Source organism: Caretta caretta, chromosome 10 (assembly GCF_965140235.1).
Source record: "Caretta caretta isolate rCarCar2 chromosome 10, rCarCar1.hap1, whole genome shotgun sequence".
Taxonomy (NCBI): Eukaryota; Metazoa; Chordata; order Testudines; family Cheloniidae; genus Caretta; species Caretta caretta.
Window position 1 is genome coordinate 12,854,424 of NC_134215.1, and position 9,952 is coordinate 12,864,375.

At 53.9% G+C, this 9,952-nt stretch overlaps 1 protein-coding gene across 3 annotated transcripts in view; it reads left to right on the top strand.

The window, feature by feature from the left end:
- Window positions 1-9,200, top strand: part of MICALL2 (MICAL like 2) — a 34,821-nt gene extending 25,621 nt beyond the window's left edge. For all 3 annotated transcript variants that reach the window (XM_048867356.2, XM_048867358.2, XM_048867357.2), the window contains 7 exons: window positions 2,812-2,876; window positions 3,292-3,415; window positions 4,063-4,153; window positions 4,617-4,690; window positions 5,217-5,331; window positions 7,132-7,178; window positions 7,266-9,200. In XM_048867356.2, the coding sequence (XP_048723313.2) occupies window positions 2,812-2,876; window positions 3,292-3,415; window positions 4,063-4,153; window positions 4,617-4,690; window positions 5,217-5,331; window positions 7,132-7,178; window positions 7,266-7,363 (614 nt within the window). In that variant the 3' untranslated portion in view covers window positions 7,364-9,200. The remainder of the gene's footprint in view (window positions 1-2,811; window positions 2,877-3,291; window positions 3,416-4,062; window positions 4,154-4,616; window positions 4,691-5,216; window positions 5,332-7,131; window positions 7,179-7,265) is intronic.
- Window positions 9,201-9,952: the final 752 nt, after the last annotated feature.

The window sequence follows — 9,952 nt, forward strand, 5'->3', positions numbered from 1 at the left end:
TAAGCTATTACCAGCCGGACAGTGGGGTGGGAGGAGGTATTGTTTCATATTCTCTGTGTGTATATAAAGTCTGCTGTAGTTTCCACGGTATGCATCCGATGAAGTGAGCTGTAGCTCACGAAAGCTTATGCTCAAATAAATTGGTTAGTCTCTAAGGTGCCACAAGTACTCCTTTTCTTTTTGCGAATACAGACTAACACGGCTGTTACTCTGATCTCTGTGGGCAGTCATTTAACTTGCCCCTGCCTCAGTCTCCCTGTCTGTAACATGGACATAAACCTTGCATCACAGTCAGACTGTGACCCTGAATGAATGTGCTTTGGGATCCTGGGGTGGAAGTTTTGCCTCCAGCATGTACAATACTATTAGATAGCCAAGCTAATGGGATGCTGTGTCTTCCTGTGACCTGCTGCATGCACTGGCTGCTCTGGCTCCAAGCCCGTAGGCAGAGGTGATTTTGTGGGGCTCTCCTCCCTAATGGGAGGCGCTGCAGAGGCTGCACCAAGGGGGCTGCTTGGGAGATGTTTTTCTCGCTAAGCTAGGTCACCTCATTTGTGGAGCGCCACTGGCAGGCTGCCCACGGCAGGACATTCCCCACAGAAGGAACCTTCATAAAGGGGTGAGTGCCAGGCAGCGCACGGGGCCGGGCCCAGAAGGGAAAACCGCCTGACGCAAGGCCGTGTCAGAATGCTGCTCCAGAGTGAGCAGTGGTGCAGAGACAGCAGAGGGTCAGTTACCGCCTCCTTCCCCCCTGACTCCGAAGAAGCAGTAGAACCAGGAAACCCATGCCACTGAGGGTCGGGCTGGGCTGAGAGCTGCCCTCGAGCTCCTCCCTAGCTTGTGGTCTCAGGCCTGTGTGTTTGGGGCTCCAGTAACGGGCTCTGTGACTGCTCTTCGGGGGCCCCCCAGGCTATTTTATTGGGTCTCTTCTGTCAGTCTCCTTGTGCATTTGCCAATCTCGCACTCCTCCCCGCTCGTGGGCAGGAGGTTTTTTTATAGGTCGCTCTGTCTTTCCACCCGCTTGTGCACGCGCTGTCTGGTTAGGTGTTTAGATGTCCCCCAGCACCACAGCGTGTGAGGGCGGAGACGGCAAGACGGCAACTAATCAATCACAAACAAATTTGGATGACTAACGCCCTTTCCTGGAACTTGCAGGGGGAGACGTGGCAAGTCAAAACTGTCCCTGCCGATGGTGTAGGGAATGGGCTAGCAAGCGATCAGTGAGCTCCCAGCAGTACGGGGCACCCTTTCCTACTCCATTGTGCTGACTGTGACAATAGCTAGGAGTGCTAGTCTCATACACCAGCCACAGAACGGTGCGTGCGATTCAATTCCCTGCGGACGGGCGGGTGTTTTGGTAGCTGTCTTCTCTCCTCGGGTGGATTTTAAGCAGCACCCGCATTTCTAAGGCGTCCATGCCTCCTGGTCTCATGTGTTCCATGCAAACCCCCCGCCGCCCTCATGGGGGAGGAGTGTCAGAGCCAGGTCTACAGACTTGGGCTTGTGCTACAAATAGCTCTGTCGATGTTCAGGCCCTGGCTGGTGCCTAGGCTCTGAGGCCCAGGGAGGAGAGTGGCTGAGTGGAGGGAGGGAGAGGGCCCAAGTCTGTAAATCCAGGCTTGGTGTCTTGCTGTGTAAACACACCCCAGTGACTAATCCGAGGTCATGCAACAAATTGAACCCAGGTCTCCTGATGACCAGGTTAATGCCCTAACCACTGGGCCATCTGTCCCATCCTGGTCTCTGCTGCACCTTCCTTGTGAGTGCACTGATCCGAGCTTTGCTTTCTTTGCTAAAGGCCAGTAAGATGAAGTGAGCTGTAGCTCACGAAAGCTCATGCTCAAATAAATTGGTTAGTCTCTAAGGTGCCACAAGTCCTCCTTTTCTTTTTGCGAATACAGACTAACACGGCTGTTCCTCTGAAACCTAAGATGGGTACAGTGACACTTGCACGGCAAGAGTCCAATATTTCTGACCAGCCCTTTGTTAATTCTTTGTCACTATAAATATTCTGGGAACTATACAAGGCGGAGGGAAAATTTGTTTTGGTTTTGCTCAAAACCGAGCTTGGCATTCATTCCAGTGCAGGGCTTTTATAACCCCCCACTCCGGGCCAGGGCTGTCCTGGGCCCCTTTAGAACCACGTCAGGTTTAGCTCTAGAGGACTGGGTGTCTACTGGCTACCGAGGGAGTGTGCTGCAGTGTACGATGATTTGACGGACTGAGAGCAGGGAATTAGTACAGGGCTCGTGGATTCCAGCGCAGGGAAACGGCCGATCCCAGTAGGGTATGGACAGTAGCAAGAAGCGGCTTGTTGCACTGTGCTGGCTGAAGTGTGTGTGTGTCGTTGCTGCCCTCTGTTGGATGGAACTGGATCTGCTCCTGTCTCGGATCGTCTGTAGCTGTCTGCAGCATTGCTATAGCTGTGTTGGTCCCAGGATAAGAGACGCAAGGTAGGTGAGTTAATATCTTTTACTGGACAGACAGAAGTGAGTCCAATAAAAGGTAAAAAGAAAAGGAGTACTTGTGGCACCTTAGAGACTAACCAATTTATTTGAGCATGAGCTTTTGTGAGCTACAGCTCACTTCATCTCACGAAAGCTTATGCTCAAATAAATTGGTTAGTCTCTAAGGTGCCATAAGTACTCCTTTTCTTTTTGCGAATACAGACTAACATGGCTGTTACTCTGAAACTTGTCAATAAAAGGTATGATCTCACCTACCTTGTCTCTCTCTGACTATCTAATCACCTAGTGGCTGCTCTACAGAGGTGATATCGTGTGTGTGTGTTTGTGTTTTTTTAATTTCTAGTTAAACCGCCAGCTCCAAAAATCTTCCAGAGCCTTGTGAGCGATGAAGTGGCATCCCCGACCAAGGTATGGTGGAGTGGCAAAACAAGGCTATTATAATGATCCTTCCCCAGAGACTGCCCTTATGGTTCAGTTCAGTCTGGGGCCCCCTCCTTTTCACTGCTGATCTTACGGCTGAGATCTTCTTGCACCGGCTGGGTTATAGATGAGGTGAAGGGGCTGCATCATGACTGGTAGATGCTACTGCTGGTGATGGCTGTGCCGTGCTGATCTATGTGACTTCTTAGCATGGCCCATTGTGTTGCCAATTACCAGCTCCACATCTTCTCTGATTTTGGTGCCTCCAGGATGTGGTCCCAGAGGGAGATGGTCCATTCCAGCCTGTCTCCTTTTGTTGTTTCCCTGCTCCACCCAGGCTGATGGGTGGCATGCGGGAAGCAGGTAGTATTAGTTTCTAGCCTCCTGTGACTTTGTCCCTCAGCTCCAAGAAGACTACATCCCTGAGGAAGAAATCCAGGAGAAGGTGCGAAAGATCGAAAAGCAGCTGGATGAGCTGGAGCTCAAGGGAGTTGATATGGAGAAGCATCTGCGTGACTGTGAGGGAGGTAAGGGAGGCCAGAGAGACCATCTCGGCTAGAGTTGGGAGGGATGAGTCTAGAGTCCCATGGTCAGTGTCCTATCTACAGATGCATTTGGGCTGGTGGCTTTGATCCTAGTAGCTCAAGCAGTGTGTAGGACCCTTGAGATGGCTTAAATGTAAGGCCAGATAAAACCCTGGGATGAAGAAATTCCAACTGGCTCTGTCCATTTCCTGGCACGCTGTTCCAGGAACTTGCTGCTCTATTGCCAAGTGACCGAAGGTTAGTGAAGTTCAGGAACTGAAAGGCTGCTCCTGACCTGTCTTAGGGAATCCAGATTGGACTGTCTGTCATGGACTTTGCCCAGGGCCATCCCTGTTGTCAGAATACTTGATAAGCTTGTTCAGGTTGGCACAGAGGGGCAGATTGCATGGAAGGTGAAGTGAGCAGCCTATGAGGAGAGTCCTTGGCCAGTTTACTTGCATCTGCCCGTGATGCTCACTGTCTATAGCTTGAGTAACAGGAGCAATCTGTGATGGGAACAATACATAACCAACTATCTGAGTCTACTTGTGACTAGCGTAGGTTATCTGGAGCTGTCCTAGGTAGACAGTCACTGATGACTCTTGTAGTCAGTGCATTGGGAGTGGACGTACTGTTTGTCTCATCTGCAGATGATTCAGAGGATGCTCTCATGGTGGATTGGTTCAAACTGATCCACGAGAAACAGCTGCTGCTGAGACTGGAGTCAGAGCTGATGTACAAGTGAGTACAACCAGAAAGCTGGGCAGTCTGCCCTGCCCATAGACAGTGAGCTGACCCCGGCAGTGTTGGGGGCTGGAGAATGAGACTTATTGGGGGAGGGGGAGAGACAAGGAAGGCTTGAAGGAATCTCTTGTATATCTGCCAGCAGCTGGGGGTACTAGCTGATGGGGCATCACTACAGTAGAAGCAATCCGTACTATACTGGGGTGCTGTGAGGCAGAGCTCGCTCACAGGTGGGGCGGGTTGATGGGGCCCCCCCCCAGCCCCATGTCTGGGTGTTAGGAGAGAGAGCGCTTATCTGAGTGCCGTGGGACAGCCCAGGAGCCCCCTCGCCCTGGCTGGGTCCTCTCCTGAGTCCTGCCGGATAGTTTGGAGAGCAGCCTCCAGCTCCAAAGCCACGTGTGAGAGTCCTGCTTCGGGGTGAGGCAGGAGAATCACCTATTGCCTCTCTGGGATCTTGCAGATCGAAACAGCAGAAGCTGGAGGAGAAGCAATGGAATATTGAGAGCGAGCTGCGGCGCCTAATGGACAAACCAGGTAAGCGAGGCAGTCCCAGCAAGGCTGCCATCCCCCACGTGAGCAGCTCTGTGCCAGCCCTTGTCTCTGCATCTTGCTGGGATTCTACTCTGCAGAAAGAACAGGAGGACTTGTGGCACCTTAGAGACTAACACTTCTATTAGTGCACAGACTTTTGTGGGCTACAGCCCACTTCATCGGATGCATAGAATGGAACATATAGTAAGAAAAAATATATATATATATATAAAAAAGGCGGAAGTTGCCATACAAACTGTAAGAGGCTAATTAATGAAGATGAGCAAGGCTGTCAGGGCCTCCTGACCTCCCCTCCATGTAACCCAGCCCAGGGGGGAGAGCAGTGCCTCTGGGGGAGGGGACCAAGGGGTTTGTGAGGAACCTATTGCTTTTGTAGGTAGGCCTGTGTCTTGCTTGTAGCACAGAGGCCGGGTGTCTGGCACAACAAGCATGCAAGTAACGTAGCGCTGGCTCCGTGGACCGAGCCGGAGTAGCATGGCTGTGACCGATTTCCCCTTGTGTTGCACAGAGGAGCAGAAGACCTACATGGAGAAGAAGCGGGAGAAGGAGCTGCTGGACTCCTACTTGAACACTGTCAATGACAGAAACGATATCGTGGAATGTCTGGATGAGGACAGACTCAGGTACAGGACCCCAGGGCAGTGGGGAGAGGGGAAGGCAAGACAGAGGCTGCTTGTATCCCACCGCTCCTCGTTCCAGGACAAATAGGATCTGAAGGTTAGAAAGTGTCAGGTTTGAGGCTGCGTAGTTCCCCCTCTGCCATGTCCCTTTCCAGTGTGGCGCAGGAGGGGAAAGGAATGGGGCAGTGAACAGAACGGAAGCTGTCGGTAGCGAGGGATGGAGGAAAGGGAGAGACAGGAGCAGTGCGCCATGGAAGGATTGGGGGGATGGGATAGGGAGCTGAGAAGTTGGGAAGCCTTCTCCAGGGCATGAGCCTGGGAACCCTCCATTTACTGTATGAGCCAAGAGCATGGATCACGCTGTAAAGTTTAGCTTGGGAGCTGGATGATCCCAGAGCTGGGGAGGGACACGGGGGGGAGGGGGGGGAGGGCGGGGCTGGGTTTGTGGTTTTGATTTGTGCCCATCTCTATTGAGAACAGCCCCCATGTCTCCCTTGGCAAAGCTTGGGATTCTAGGGGGTCCTCTTAACTTGCGGCCTGGCCTCCCCAGGAGCCCTTGGTGGAGCCAGACCCTGTAACTCTCACTCAGTTGTCTCGCCTTGATCTGTAATTTATGCCACTGACACCTCACCAATAGGACAACGGGCCCACGAGTCTCCTCTACAGAGACCTCCGCCTCAGAACGTGCTGAGTCTGGATGATCTAGCCCCCCGGCCACGCTCGCATTCCCCGCCCTGCCCCCCCCCCAGCACCTGACTGGGAGCTGCAGGATCCTGAACCCTTTGTGCTGGCGCAGATTTGCAGGGCTGCTGGTGGGGGGTGTTAATAACTGGGGCACCTCCATCTCTGGGCTGCGGAGGGGGCAGGGAGAAGATTTTTCGGGGGAGCGGGGGTTTCAAATACCCTGACCTCCGCCCCCAACCGGCAGCTGGCTGGGAGCAGTGGGGGCTTTCCCTGGAACTTTAGAGCGACAGGTTAAAATGCTGTAGCCAGATGTTTTTGCTCTGGCAAGTTCAGAGTGGTTTCGAGCAGCGCCGCGGTGGAGTGGGAAGGAAACCGAATCTTCTGGGGGACAGGGGGAAAGAGCTGTTCTGGGGGAGGATAGAGGAAGAGCATCTCCCGTGAGCTTTCTGAGCACCCCTCGAGCAGGTGCCTGATGGAGGCTGGGTTGTGGGCAGATGCTGGAGCTGACGGGAGCCCCGCTCTGCGTGGAGAAGCTGCTTTGTGTAGGCCCTGCCACCTACCCACTCCCCTGTGGCTGGTGGTTGGCTGTGAAGTGCTGGCTTGCTGCATGGCTCTCTGCCTGGAGCGCCCCCCTCTCCTGCACAAGGGAAGGGCTGAGAGGTTAATCTGGTGCTTGTCTTGCTGGCTTTAATATTTCCGTGTGCACTCCTTTGCAGCCATGTCTCCTGCTGCGCTCCACATGCAGACTGGAGGCCCTGTCTGCTCTCTGCTTGGCCAAGGGGCCCTCGGGAGTGTTACCAGCTTCCTCTGCCGCCCAGAGCTCGCAGACACACCTGGGCAATCACAGAACTGCCCGTTTCTGTCTGCTTGCTGCTCCCTACAAGGGTGTCTCCCCCTGTCAGGTGGAGTGGCAATGTAGAGCACACCCTCGGGGGCACGCGAGGGCAAGCAATGGAGAGGGCACTCATCTGGGGGTGTCACCCCTGGCCTACAGTGGCAGAGCAGAGGAGCAGCCCTCAGTGGCTTGCTCTGGAGTTTTCCCTGTCCCGCTGGGAGTGCGGGGTACTGGCTCACTGCATTCCTGGTGCCTGTCTCTAACACAGTCCTCTTCCTTCCCAGAGAGCTAGAGGAGGATCAGATGCTGGCAGACATGCTCCAGAAGCTGGGTAAGGGCGCTCTCTGTTGTAACTGACCAGCTCTGTGCTTCAGTAAGGACCAGGACCTCATGCTCTGTGCTCTCTCTTTTCCCGCAGATGCATCTCCAGAGAGCCAGGAGCCCAACAAGAGGAAAAGCAAGTTCCGCTGGTCCAAAATATGGAAGCAGAAAAGCAAGAAGAAAGCACAGCAGTGAAGTTCCCTGCATGGCAGTGTGGAGCGCCATGGCGTCCAGGAGATGGTCCCTCCCCAGCGCTGCTTCTCTGGAGTCAGACAGTGCTCCTCTGCCCTGAGAGAAGGGGATTCAGGGCATGAGGACTGCTAGGGCAGTGTGATTCCCCTCTCCTCCTAGAAGGAGCTCGAGGTGTTACCCACCCAGCTGAGTGAGAGCTGCAGCCTCTGCCAGGAGACTGGGACTTGGGAACTCTTGCTTGAATTCTGCGCTGTGCCTTGCACTGAGCCAGCACTGGCCTGGCTCCCACTCCGCTGAGTAGAGCTGATTTTCTCCCTGGCTGCTAGCTCGCTGGCTCTCTGGTCACACTAGTTCTGATGCCCCCTGACCACCCCCTGCCACTGAATGGGCATGTGAAGGGGGAGCTGTTCCGCACCCTCCCTTCCAGCGTACGTTTGCTCCACGAACATTTGGAAGCTCGAAGGGTGTCTACATTGCAGTAAAACACCTGTCGTTGGCCCGTGTCAGCTGACGCGGGCTCATGGGCTATAAAACTCCAGTGTAGATGTTCAGGCTTGGACTGGCGCCCCGGCTCTGAAACCGCATGATGGGGGAGGGTCCCAGAGCCTGAATGTCAACACTGCAATTTTATAGCCCTGCAATCCCGAGTCAGCTGCCACAGGCCAGCCATGGATCTTATTGCAGTGCAGACCTGCCCTGCGGAGCCAGGAGTCGCCATGGGCCCCCAGGGACGGAGGACCTCTCAGCATCAGGAGCTGCAGGCCCCAGCATGAACAGACTAGGAAGGGAGGGCGGGCACAGAGCTGGGGACCTGGCTCGCATGGGGAGAAGGTTAGGGACAGGAAGGCCCTCGCTGGGCTCTGAGGAGAGAGGCTGCTGCAGGACATTCAGCAGCACTTCGGCTTTCCAAACCACAGGGTGCTTGTCTGTCTGGGCCAGGCATCTCCATGACATGACATTCCTTGCTGCCCTCCGCAGGAAGGGGCAGGACTGTGCTTGCTGTCCTGGAGACTGGGCTGGAAAGTGGAGCTCTCGCTGCCTATGGCCCGTCACTCTGAAGGTGGCAGCAGAACCTCTTGCAATGAGCTGGTAACTCAGGAGCCCATGTGCACGATGGGGGTGAACCGCCCACCCCTCCCCCAGCCACATTCTCTTAGTGGGGTAAACAGTCGTCTGCTGAGGCTCTTTTAATGGTGAGCCAGCTGCTCCCCGGGGTCCAAGTCTGCTGCAGTCAGGCTGGGATGGAGAAGGCAGCCGAGGAGGGAGGTCTTTGCTGAGCTGAAGGAGTCTCAAGTGAAGGCCTCTCTCCTCACCCCTCCTCTCTGCACATACAGGAAAGGACTGTAGCCATGCGTCTGATCCGACATGCATACACACCCGGCCTACAGCTCTGTCACTCAGGGCGCTGGGCACCGTGGAGGAAGACGGGGAGGAGGGATTACAAATCTTAATTTGATCCCCAATAGCACTTGGAATCTCCCTGCGTTTATTCCCCTGCTCCATCACAATGGATCTCCTTAGGATGCTCTGCTCCTGCATCAAAGAGAGACTTTCTCATTGGAAGGTGGTCACCGCCACGCTCTCAGGATGGAAGTCTGCGGCTTGATACCTGTGCCTCGAAGTATGGTGGCGTAATGTTCTCCATCTCCACCAGGTGGCAGTCTGGTCCTCTGACCAGGTTGCTTTGCCCAGGGTGGTGAACAGCTGATTTGCTCAGGAAGTACTAATGCTTTTCCTGTACAGTGTGTGCTGTATCTGTATAGTCAGCGCCAGCATTTGGGGATTCACTTTATATTTGCATACGTTTCTATTCAATAAATAATAAAATTTTAGAGGAAAACCTGGAGCCCTGTGATGTGAGTGTGGTGGAGCTGCGGGACATGGGACTACATCCGTATCAGCCAGGACTGGATAGCCTGTGATGATTGAACTTGGCCCTCCTCCCGGGATGGGGGTACAGTGTGCTGGCGGGGGATCGAGAAGGGAAAGCTAGCCCTTGCCTCTCTTTTGTGCAGAGAGGGTTCCCTCCTCCTAGCACCTTTCATAGGCACTAGGGTAACTTGAAACGGGAGGGGGTGGAGAAGAGCTGTTTTGATGCACATGAAACTAAAGCGATGGTCTGAAATTCACGCTGATCTTAGGAACAAGTGGGCGAGAAGGTAGTGCCTGTGAGACCTTTGCTCTTCAGGAATCAGCCAGTCCACTTAGTGAAATTGTACATCGCCCAACACAGCCTTTATAGTAACTCACTCCTCTTGTCAGGGCTGGAGCGTGTTTTGCTGCTCTTTCATAATCGGGGGTGAGCACATCTCTGTAGCCTTCATTCCTCACTGACTTGATTTACAAGTCACCGTCTCCCTCTTCTCCACCCCTAGACTGAAAGCTACACCTGCTTTCTTGCTACTTCTCCCATTATCCCCAAACCCAAGCTCTGGGAAACCAGACTGTAGCTGGTGCTTTGGCTGATGGAGCATGAGGCAAAATTGGATCCAACTTGTTTGACCAGAGATGTATTATGTCTGTTGTAACCACAGTAGCCAAATGATGGTTACATCAAACGAAGCAGATCTGGTAAATGCAACCCTGTAGGTC